This window comes from Nicotiana tomentosiformis, chromosome 11 (assembly GCF_000390325.3).
Source record: "Nicotiana tomentosiformis chromosome 11, ASM39032v3, whole genome shotgun sequence".
Taxonomy (NCBI): Eukaryota; Viridiplantae; Streptophyta; class Magnoliopsida; order Solanales; family Solanaceae; genus Nicotiana; species Nicotiana tomentosiformis.
The window spans coordinates 59,090,722-59,103,978 of record NC_090822.1 but is presented as its reverse complement, the minus strand read 5'-3'; the positions used below and the strand labels follow the sequence as shown (position 1 = coordinate 59,103,978).

Sequence of the window (13,257 nt, the reverse complement as noted above, 5' to 3'; positions counted from 1 at the left end):
AAAAGACTACGACGTCGAGATATTGTACCATCCCGGTAAAGCCAATATTGTGGCAGACGCTCTCAACCGTAAGTCAATGGGAAGCTTAATACACATTAAGGCAGGTAGACAAGGGTTGACCAAAGAGCTTCACCAGCTGGCCAATATGAGAATCAGATTGTTAGACTCTGATGACGGAGGTGTTACTGTACAGAATACAGCAGAATCATCTTTTGTAGCTGAGGTAAAAGCACGGCAATATGTAGATCCTACCTTAGTAAGATTGAGAGAGGGCATTCAGCAGTGTACGATTACATCTTTCAAGATCGGAGGAGATGGGGCACTGAGATACCAGGGCCGATTATATGTGCCTAGTGTGGCAGGGTTGCGAGAGAAGATTATGATTGAGATTCATCAGTCCCGATATTCTATCCATCCCAGCTCAACAAAGATGTATCATGACGTTAAGGAGCAGTATTGGTGGGATAACATGAAGAAGTCTATTGCATAATTTGTAGCCCAGTGTCCTAATTGTAACAAGTAAAGATCTAGCATCATAAACCCGGTGGATTGATTCAGAATATAGAGATTCCGACCTAGAAATGGGAGGTGGTTAATATGGACTTCATTATTGGATTGCCTTACTCTTATCATAAGTTTGACTCCATCTGGGTGATAGTTGATTGACTTGCAAAATCTACCCATTTTCTGCCAGTTAACACAACTTACACGGCTGAAGATTATGCGAAGTTGTATATCAAGGAGATTGTTAGGCTTCATGGTGTGTCGGTATCTATTATATCAGACCGAGGAGCTCAATTTAAGGCTAACTTTTGGAGGTCTTTTCAGAAGGGTTTAGGCACACAAGTGAATCTCAGCACTACATTCCATCCGCAAACTGACAGACAGGCTGAACGTACCATTTAGACGCTTGAAGAAATGCTAGGAGCATGTGTTCTAGATTTCAAGGAGAATTAGGATGACCATCTAGCACTCATAGAATTTGCCTACAATAATAGCTACCATTCTAGTATTAAAATGGCCCCGTATGAGGCACTGTACGGGAAGCGATGTAGATCACCAGTTGGATGGTTCGAAGTCGGTGAGACAGAATTATATGGGCCATATTTGATTCACCAAACAATTGAGAAGGTGAAAGTGATACAAGAGCGACTGAGGACAGCACAAAGTAGGAAAAAGTCTTATTCCGATGTCCGACGTCGTGATCTAGAATTTGAGGTTGGTGATTGGGTTTTCGTGAAGATCTCGTCGATGAATTATGCATTTTGGGAAGAAGGGTAAGCTGAGTCCGTGGTATATTGGGCCGTACAAAATTCTTCGACGAATTGGATAGGTTGCTTATGAGTTAGAATTGCCATTCGAATTGGAATTTTTCCACCTGGTGTTCCATGTATCTATCCTGAGGAAATGTATTGGAGACCCTACTTAGGTCATCCCTATCAAAGATGTACAAGTTACAAAGGATCTATCATATGAAGAAGTGCCAGTGACTATATTAGATCGACAAGTCCGCAAGCTGAGAACAAAGGATGTAGCTTCCGTCAAAGTATTGTGGAGGAACAAGAATACAGAAGAAATGACATGGGAAGCAGAAGAGGAGATGAAGTCTAAATACCCTTACCTGTTCCATATTGAAGATAACGAGGATGTCGGGGGAAAGCAGGACGCATTAAAAGGTGAAACAACTCTATGAGGTAAGGAATAGCTTGTGAATACTCTTTGTTTAAAATAAAATGGTGATATGCAGATAATGTACATATCCATAAAGCTTTGTATAGTCTTGTAAGGCGATAGGTTGGGTTTAACTGGTTGCAAGTTTGTCTAGTGTCCATTTTATAAGGGAAACTCAGTCGGAAATTTTCGTCGGAAACCACGATGAGTTAGACTCCCCATAAACCCTTACATTCGAGGACGAATGTTCCTAAGGAGGGTAGGGTGTTACAACCCAAAACCACAATTTCAATTATCATTTCCAGAACAGTACCACTATGTGTGCGGCATTGCGTCCGATCATGGCCCGATCGGCTAGGCCGTCTCACCCAAGACGTTACAATTTTTAGTCAACCATCTCACAACACAATTCTTTCATATCTTTCAGGTGTTACAACCCAAATTCATGTACCTTAGATCACGCAGTAAGTTAGTTGACATAAATCTGAGAATAGATTATCTTTGAGATGATAAGAAGTTAATCCTATCAGTCTTAAACGATGCAATGGTGTATAAGAGTGGTTAACAAGTATTAGAAGTTAAACGAATCAAGGATATTGTAACCCGTATTTTCGGGTAAAAATAAAGGTGATTAATTGTCCCAAGAGGTCATGTTTTAATGTATTTGAATAATATAATATCTGTATCATAAGTCTTGAAGTCAAGCGAGTTATGAAACAAAAGTTGACAAAAGTTTTTGCAACTTACGTTAATAATTTTACTTAAACTTTAGGTCATATGTTACTACGTTTTTCTCCCAATTTACTTGTAATTACGTGGTTATCTACCAACTAAATTGAAGATCTATTACTCTAGTTTTCAACGCATTAAAACGTTGATACGATCTCGGAATAGAGAGATATTCTCGTTTTTGCGAGACTGCGCCAAGTAGCTCTCTATAGGGCCCACATACGCGGTTTAAGACATATGGATATATATATAAGATGCCTCAACCCCGTTTTAAGTCATTATTTTTCAGTATATTTAGACGTTAGAACCCTAAAAACACTCTCTCAATGTTCTCTCATGATCCAAGGCCCAAACAAAGGGCAAACAACACAAATCAAGTGTCGGGAATCCCGTGGCGCTAGTAAGTTTCTTGTTCTTCTTGTTGTTGCTGATTTTTGTGTTGTTCCAGCTAGTGTGGAAGGTTATTTTAAGTGTTTTATGTTCTATAAATACTCTCTCAAGTTTTTAATATCATCCCTAGGTGATTTCAAATCTTCTAAAGTAATTCTAGTGCCGAAAACTCCGAATTGATTGCTCATTTCGCTTCCTTGTTCTTGTGGCAGCATTGGAGGAATATTTCATGGACAATTAAGGTCAAATTGGAGTTGTTATTTCTATTTAAAGGTAAGGAACCTCTTACTCTACATGTATTTAATATTATCCAAGTTGCGGCTAAGTCGTTGAAGCTAGAACTTATGAAATATATATCAAAAGGCTTAGTAGTAATTTGTTGGTTGGTGGACTATTTTGGGAGGCTCAATATGATTATTGTTGATGTTGTTTGGGCTGTTTGGTGATTTTCTTGACTTGTGGGAAGTCATATAAATAGGGGAGGTGATGTCCATTTCACCGTAAAATAGGTTGCGGTCGATACATAATAGTTACGATGTTGAAACGATAACGATAGTGTCATTTCTCTTATTGTAGACTAAGGAGTCATGACATTTGCATAGCTTGCGATTGGGAAGTATATACAAGGTATGTGAGGCTATCCCCTTCATTCTTTTGCACGACTCCGATTGTACATAAAGTAATGAACGAGCTTCCAAAGATACTCTACTCTTCGAAGCTAGCAGTACTTACATTGTTGCCCTTCTTATGGAACGATTGATGTTGATGTTACTTCTCTTATTTTTATTTTATCTCAATGTTGTTGGTACTTCCTGATTCTTATAAGATTCTTGATGAAGAGTTAATCCTAATAATGTGTACGAAGGATACCGACCTTACGTCACTCCGAAAGGTTCAAAATGTGATTCCAATGAGTCCAGCACGCATCATATATATTTATGTATCTATTTTACTCTACCGAGCCGTGCTATAGCTGGTTGGGTATGGCACCTATTGTGCAACCACTGATCAGTTGGGTTTTACCGAGCTTCACGTGGCCGAGTACGATTCTACGGAGCCTTATGATGGCCAGGTACATTTTACCGAGCCTATTACGGCCGGGTACGATATGATGATGATAATGCCCACGGAGGCATATGTTTTAAGAGTTTATATATATATATATATATATATGTATGTATCATGCATTTCATGTCAGTAGCCCTCAGAGGTACCCTGATGTCACAGGTTGTATATTCTCTATCCATGTTTACATTTCTGTTCTTACTTATGCTCTCCTGCCTTACATACTCAGTACTTTATTCGTACTGATGTCCTTTTTATTTGTGGACGCTGTATGTCGTGCTGCAGGTCCTGATAGACGAGTAGACGCAGCTCCCCCACCATAGTAGGCTGCCCAGTTCAGCGGTTATTGGCGAGATCCCTTCTCCGGACTTGCCGTGGTCTTGGTATGCATTTTTGTTATAGCATTATGGGTATGTAGGGGCCCTGTTCTGGCAATTTTGCAGCACTTATGTTCTTTTAGAGGCTCATAGACAGGTGTCGACTCATGTATGGTTTGGAATGCCTTATCAGCTGATTTGTGTTGTATTGTATTTCGTAGAGTGGTAGCTCGTACCTTATATATAGTTTCTTGACAGTCTTGCCCTCCCATGTTATGTATGTTCATGCCATTATCTTTCATTGTTGGTTGTTCATGATCCATATCTACTATTTATATTGATCTCATCGGTCCTTAAAGATAATAAGGAAGGTTAGATAAAGTGTATGTTGGTGATCGCCAAGTATGGCCCGGGTGGTAGTCATGACCCTCCAGTTGGGTCATGACAAATTCATTGGCACTAGTGATCACGATTACAAAGTCATTCTTGGCACTTGGCCGTATTTCATAATTCCAAGCCCCTTTTTCCACATTCAATATCATTATCATTATCAACAATAATAAGGCTTCCCATTCAAGACATTAAATTCACATATGAGCAATTTGGGAATCTTAGGCACATGGAGACTTTTCATACAATTTGGCATAACAACCTTTATTTCGATCATGACATGAAGTCTTAACATTTCTAACACATATTCCACATTTTTAACACATCTTCTATAACAAGATAACATGATGAAGCATTTAGAATAAATATTGAACTTACATCCTTCAACATTAACACATTAGAAATCGCCAATTCTATAATGATCAAGGGCTTACTCCAATTACATGAACACCATGGGATTCGATTCTAAGAAGAAGGGGGTTTAGCCAATATACCTCAATTGAGATTCTTAAAAATCTAAGATGATCCAGAATGCTTAAAAACTTCAATCTATTTTAGAAATATAACAAGTTGGACCAAAATTAGGAAGATGGTCATGATTCTTGCTCATTGGAGCATATTATCAAACACTAAGTGTGTATCAATGTTTTAAGCCCCTTTTTGTGGAAGATTCCATCATTCGCCAACCCATTCTCTATCAGTTTTAGCTCACAATCTTCCCACACACTTCAAGGATACATGCATGCAAGGTAAGCACTCCAATCCCCATGAATTAGCTTACTAATGGCGCATTCTAGTTACATTTTTGTAAGGCCCCAAAAAAATTTTGCAAAAGAAAATAATGTTACGTTGTGCCGAATTGGTTTTACGTGTTGAGTATTATAGAAATTCTTTTTTTGGGTTAAACAATGCATCGGAAAGTAAAGGAAAAGTTTTGGCAAAAAAATGCATTTCTGCGGTCCATTATGCGACCGCAGAATCACTCTGCGGGCCGCATAATGGCCGCAGAACCGAGGCAGGAGAGGGTAAGTCTAGAAGCAATTATGCGGTCGACTATGTGACCGCATAACTGTTCTCCGATTCATTATGCGACCGTAGAATAGTTATGCGGGCCTCATAGTGACCGCAGACACAAGCAGATGTTTGCCAGTGTTGGACACCGATTATGCGACCGATATGCGGTCCGTATATCGATTATGCGATCGCAGAACCTGTTCCGGAGCTTCATTTTTGGCTTTTTAAAACCCGACCCTATTTCATTAAATACACTCTTTGGGCCATTTTTGAGCTATAATCTGATATTTTAGAGTGAGAGAGAGTGCCCTACAATGAGAAGGTACTCTTCAATAATTGTTCTTCAATTCTTGCTCAAGTTTTGGAAGATTGAGAAGGGAAACTCACTAGGTCTTCATCCTAGAGGTAAGATTCTACACCCTAACCCCTAATTTCGAAATTTTTTGAAAATGGGTAAGTAGCAGATAATTTTTGGGCATGAGAGTTGTTTATTTTACATGTGTGTGATATCAAGGGGTGTAGGAAGATTGTTGAACTAGGCATGGTAAAGATTTGGTTGTGGGATGATGGAATTCTCCATAAATGGACCTTGAAACCTTATGAACACCTAGTGTTTGATAAAATGCACAAATGAGCTAGAACCATGATCATCTTCCTAATTTTGGTTCAATTTGTTATATTTTTAAAATAGATTGAAGTTGCTAAGAATTCCGGAACATTTAGAGTGTAAGGAAGCTCAAGTGAGGTATGTTAGCTAAACTCTTCTTTAAGAATTGAAATTCCCATTATCCTTGTAAGTTCTAAGATGTTGATAACAAATCGAGTATTTCGATAAGTTTTGTGATGAAGATATATGTTCAATTCGTGTTTCAAATGCTCTTATCATATTGCATTATAAATTGAGGATGTGTCCCAAACTATGGATTGTGTATCCACATGTTATAATTTCAAGTCGTGACTTATGTGAAAGTTATTATGCCAAGTTGTGTAGAGATTGTGATTGTGATACACCTCCACCCGCATATATTAGGGTGAGGCAGCATGACCGCTTTGTGAGGAGATTATGGTATTGTGGGACTGCAGCTCCACCCGTTTACATTGGGGTGAGGCAATACGACCGTTTTGTGTATAGTTTTGGTATTTTTGTGGTACCACCACCCACATATATATATATTGGGGTGAGGCGGCATAGCCGCTTTGTGTTGGTATTGGTATCGTTGATGAACTTCCATCCGTATACATTGGGGTGAGGCGGCATAGCCGCTTTGTTTAGGTTCTTGGTATTGTTGTTATACATCCACCCGCATACATTGGGGTGAGGTAGCGGGGCCGCTTGATTAGAGTTGTGGTATTGTACGTACACCTCCACCTGCATACATCGGGTGAGGCGGCAGGGCCGCTTTGTGTGAAGATGGTTACAGAGGATCTCATCTTAAATCCTATAAATGTTATTGATAGCTTTTAATGAGCTTGCTATGGTTGAGACGGTTATCTATATTATTCTATTTCCGCACCGGTTCATCATAATTATCTTGTATTTCTAAATTCTTAAATTGGTGTTTAGTTTTCATACTAGTACTATTCGACGGTACTAACGTCCCTTTTGCCGGGGGTGCTGCATCTTTAAATAGATGCAGGTGGTTCCACAGCAGGAGACATTGATCAATGATAGCAGTACACCTTCTTCCCAGCTGACTTGGTGAGCCCCACTTCATCCCGGGGTCATGTATCTTTTGTTCTTTATGTATTATGGTTGAGGTGTAGCCGGGGCCTTATTTTCGGCATTATCATTGTACTCTTCTTTATCTATAGAGGCTTCGTAGACATAGTGTGGGTTGTGTATTGGTACTGGGAAAGACAAACTATGCTATGTTGTGGTTGTATTACTTTTCCATTTGAGACTTTAAAAATGGTAAAACTTATGGTAAGAAATTGGTAATTGCAAACACGACCATTTTATTGTTTAAATAAGGAAAACATATATTATCTTTATTCATGAATGAGTTTGGGTAGAAGAAATCTAACAGGCTTGATCGGTCGGGTTCACTCGGTTAAGCGCCCGTTGCGCTCCACGGTTTTGGGGCGTGACAGATAATATGAGTCTGAAACCTTATTATAGCATAATACCGCTAATACATGATAAATCCCCTAGAAAACTGTTAAATACAGAGGCATGAGCTCTATTACATAAATACAAGTCTAAAATGAGCAAGTAGAATACTGTCTGAAATAAAGACAATAGTACATAAAGAAAGAGGCGTCAAGATTGTGGTCAATAATGCAGTTCTACCTCGACCCTCTATAATCAACTCTACTACAAGCCTCGGCTACTGATGACTAGTTCCGACACTTGGATCTGTACAATTAAGCGCATAGTATAGGATAAGTACAACCGACCCAATGTACTCATCAAATATCATAGCTAACCTCGGCGAGGTAAAAGAAGCAAGAATTATAAATGATACTTGCTATAACATGTACAGTTTCATCAATTTAGCAAGTACAGAACAATAAAGTGATCTAGACATAAAGCATAGTAGGAACCATCCATGTGTGTATGCAATACTCAAGTTCTCTACCCAGTCAATGATACAACATATAAAGATGATATGCAAATAAATCAGGTAAGTGACCACGAAAATTGCAAGTAAAGATTAAATGCAAAATCCAAAACAAACACTAGCCAAAATTACCGCAAATCCATGTGTACACCGTCAAGAGAGAAACATGAGAGGGTGACCCTAGGGGGATGGATCCATATCCACATGCTGTGCGGACAACCCACATGCTGCACCGACAACTCACATGTTAATAATATCAATCGCACGGACAACTCACGTGCTGCACGGATAACTCACATACTAATAACATTAATATCTAGATCCACACGGACAACTCACGTCCCAATAATCACAATCTGCCCGATGTGGTCACAGGCTACCAGTCCAAATCATAACACACATAAAGCAAATATACTGGAATACATGTACATGATCAAATATCATCAAATTTCATACTCCCGGACTGGTATAATGACATGCTAAAGTGTAAGCATGGGCAAAGTGTGCTATCATAGCTTAAATCGGCAATTACATCATAGAGATAGCAACTATCATCAAGTTCATTCAGGGAATTAGCCTCTATGTAACCTCAAACATGGCTCAAATAGTTCACAACAAGGTTACAAATATGAGAAACATCATAGCTTAAAGCTTAACAGTCAATTCTAGGCATATCATAGCCCAAGCACTACCCCGAACATGGATAAATACATTGGTGCTCGCACATGGGCTCAAACCCCATACATATGCGCACCCATATCACGTAGCTATCACAAACAATTCAGGCAACTAGTGTATCAACCAAGTTTACGTAAGGTACTTAACTCAAGCCAAATCACTCCTTCAACAAGCCATTTTCGCATGAATAAATCTCCGTACGGCTCGAATCTAGCCAAAATAACTTAATACCATCAATATTAGCCATAGGAAACAATTCCAAAATAAAAAGCTAAAGTCTTGAATCAAATATGCGAAGTCAACCCAAAATGTCAAACCCGGGCCCATACCCCGAAACCCGATAAAATTTACAAATTCCTAACATCCATTCAATTACGAGTTCAACCATACTAATTTTATCCAATTTCATTCACAAATCGACCCTCAAATCACCAAATCTCACTCTCTAATACCATGGTCTAAAATTCCCAGATTTTACTTCATATTCACATGAACTAGGTGTAATAATCAATAGGTAATCAATATTTATTAATAAAAGTGATTAAACTTCACTTACCTCTTCAATTGTAGCAAAAACCATCTCAAAAATTATCCTTAGCCGAGTTCCAAATCTCCCAAAATGAGAAAACACTCAAAGCCTCCGATTTATAATCCTGCCCAGCAATCCCGTATCTGCGGTCCAAAAGGTCGCACTTGCGACGCTGCACCCGCGGACAAACCATCTCAGGTACGAGAATTCATTAAAAGTCCAACCATGGGTACCTGTGGCTCATAATACGCACATATCGGACCGTTTCTGCGGTCGCAATCTCGCTCATGTGCACTCGCACCTGAGGAGCCCTTCCGCGTTTGCGACTCCAGCCCATTCGGTCCAACTCCGTTTCTGCTGAACATTCCTTGTAGAAGTGCATCTGCTTCTAAGGTATTCAAGGTGCATTTGTGTTCTCAGCCCAGCCTAGCCAACCTCGCATCTACTCAACTAAAGCCGCACCTACAGATCCGCATCTGCGGCCATACCCACCGCAGGTACGAAAACACGAGAAGCCAGAATCCTTTCACCAATGCCTCAAGTCCAAAAATGATCCGTTAACCATCCAAAACACCATCGAGGCCCCCAAGACTCCATCCAAACATACCAATAAGTCCTAAAATACAATATAAACTTATTAGAAGCCTCAAATCATATCATAAAACATCAAAATCACAAATCGCACCCTAATTCAAGCATAATAAAACTAATAAACTTCCAAATTCTAAAAGTAATGCCGAATCATATCAAACTAACACCGAATAAACTCAAATTTTGCACACTAGTCCCAAATGACACAACCGACCTATTCCAACTTCCGGAACCAAAATCCAAACCTGATATCAACAAAGTCAACTCTCAGTCAAACCTCTCAATCTTCCAAACCTTCAACTTTCTAACTTTTGCCAAAAAGTATCAAATCAACCTACGGACCTCCAAATCAATATTCAGAAATAAGCCTAAGTTTAAAATCACCATACGAAGCTATGGAAACCATCAAAACTCTATTTTGGAGTCGTCTACATAAAAGTCAAACTCCGGTCAGTCAACTATTTCAACTAAAGCCTCCAACCTTGAGACTAAGTGTCCCAATTCACTCTGAAACCTTCCCGAAACCAATCCCCAACACCCCGGCAAGTCCCATAACAACAAATGAACATAAGAGAAGAAATAAATAGGGGAACAAGGCTACAATACACAAAACGATCGGTCGGGTCGTTATATTTTTCCCCTCTTAAACAAACATTCATCCTCGAACGGGTCTAGAATCATACCTAAAGCCTCAAATAGGTGTGGATATATTCTCTGCATCTCCCGCTCATCCTCCCAAGTAGCCTCCTCGACCAGCTGACCTCTCCAATGAACTTTTACTGATGCTATATTCTTTGACCTCAACTTCCGAACCTGCCAATCCAAGATGGCCACTTGCTCCACATCATAAGTCAAATCCCCGTCCAGTTGTACCATGCTGAAGTCCAAAATATATGACGGGTCACCATAATACTTCCGAAGCATAGAAACATGAAACACATGGTGAACACCCGATAGACTAGATAGCAATGCAAGTCTGTAAGTCACCCCTCCAACTCTTTCAAGCATCTCAAAAGGACCAATATAACGAGGGCTCAACTTGCCCTTCTTCCCGAACCTCATCACATCCTTCATGGGCAAAACACTGAGAAAACCTTTCTCACCCACCATATATGCAACATAACAAACCTTCCTATCAGAATAACTCTTCTGCCTGGACTATGTTGTACGAAGCCGCTCCTGGATCACCTTCACATTCTCCATGCATCACAGACTAAGATAGTGCCCAATAACCTAGCCTCCCCAAGATCAAAACAACCAATCGGAGAACGACATCTCCTCCCATATAAGGTCTCACAAGGAGCCATCTGGATACTCGACTAGAAGTTCTTGTTGTAGGCAAACTCTACTAACGGAAGAAATTGATCCCATGAACCTCCGAAATCCATAACACATGCAGGTAATATATCCTCCAAGATCTGAATAGTGCGCTTGGACTGTCCCTCTGTCTTGGGGTGGAATTTTGTACTCAACGCAACCCATGTGCCCAACTCTAGCTGCACTTCTCTCCAAAACTGCGATGTGAACTGCGTGCCTCGGTAAGAAATTATAGGAATGGGAACGCCATGCAAGCGGATAATCTCCCGGATGTAAATATGAGCCAACCGCTATACAGAATAGGAAGTCACCACCGGAATGAAGTGTGCAGACTTAGTCAATCGGTCTAATCTAAACTGCATCATATTTCTTCAAGGCCCGTGGTAAGACTACCACAAAATCCATTGTGATGCGCTCCTACCTCCAATATGGTATCTCCAATCTCTGAATCAACCCTCCTAGTTTTTTATGCTTATACTTCACCTGTTGATAATTCAAACACTGAGAGACATAGGCAACAATATCTTTCTTCATTCTCCGCCACCAATAGTGTTGTTTCAAGTCGCGGTACATCTTCATGACACCTGGGTGAATGGAATAGCGTGAACTGTGAGCCTGCTCATGTATCAAATCTCTCAACCCATCCACATTTGGAACACAAATCTAGCCTTGAAGCCACATAACACCATCATCATCAATCACAACCTCCTTGGCACCACCCTGATGCACCATGGCCTTTAACACTAACAACTGAGGATCATCAAACTAGCGAGCCTTGATACGCTCCAACAATGATGAGTGCGCCACAATGCAAGCAAGAACCCAACTAGGCTCTAAAACATCCAATCTCACAAACTAATTAGCCAAAGCCTGAACAACCATGGCTAGTGGCCTCTCTGCTACCGGTAAATATGCCAAACTGCCCATACCCTTAGCCTTCCTACTCAATACATCGACCACCATATTGGCCTTCCTCGGATGACATAATACGGTGATATCATAGTCTTTCAACAACTCTAACTATCTCTACTGCCGCAAATTAAGATCCTTCTGCTTGAACAGGTGCTAGAGACTCTGATGGTCGATATTGACCTCATAATGAATAACGTATTGATAGTGCCTCCAAATCTTCAATGCGTGAACAATAGCTTCCAACTGTAACTCATGCATAGGGTAATTCTTCTTATGAACCTTCAATTGTCGTTATGCGTAGGCAATCACCCTACCATCCTGCATCAACACACGCCAAGCCCAATACTCAATGTATCATAATACACGGTGTAAGATCCCGAACCTATAGGCAATACCAACATTAGGGTTGTAGTCAATTCAGTCTAGAGCTTCTAAAAGATCACTTCACACTCGTTGAACCATCTAAATGAAGCACCCTTCTGGGTTAATCTAGCCAAAGGTGCAGCAATGGGCAAGAAACCCTCTACAAAACGGCGATAATAATCTGCCAAACCCAGGAAGCTCTGAATCTCTATATTTGAAGACGGTCTGGGACAACTCTGAAATGCATAAATATTCTTCATATCTACCTGGATCACCTCACTCGACAGCATGTGTCCCAAGAATGCCACCAAATCAAGCCAAAACACACACTTGGAGAATTTAGCATATAGCTTCTACTCCTTCAAAGTCTGGAGCAAAATCTTTAGATGCTGCTCATGATCCTCCCAACTACATGAGTACACCAATATATCTGTAAGGCCCCGTAAAATTTGCAAAGGAATTTAAGGTTTCGTGGTGCCGAGGCAGGTTTACGTGTTTGAGGACTGAAGAATGCACTGAGGAGTTAATGAAATTTTTTTGGCAGAAGAAGGAAATTATGCGGTCTGTTTGGCGACCGCAGAACCGTTTCGCGGTACGTACTTCTATTACAGAAGTTGCATGAGGAAATTTTGTTGGACGATTTTGCGGCCTAATCTGCGGTCGCATAAATGGTCTGCAGACCGCTGAATAGTCGCAGACCGGTCCAGTGCAGCCCAGTTCTGGACATCAA

General features: G+C 40.3%; 1 protein-coding gene across 1 annotated transcript; it reads left to right on the top strand.

The window, feature by feature from the left end:
- The first annotated feature begins 1,017 nt into the window (after window positions 1–1,017).
- LOC138901517 (uncharacterized) lies at window positions 1,018–1,693 on the top strand. The gene is made up of 2 exons (XM_070189289.1): window positions 1,018–1,218; window positions 1,430–1,693. Exons 1-2 carry the CDS (start codon window positions 1,018–1,020, stop codon window positions 1,691–1,693), a joined length of 465 nt encoding a protein of 154 aa, XP_070045390.1.
- The last annotated feature ends 11,564 nt before the right edge of the window (window positions 1,694–13,257 follow it).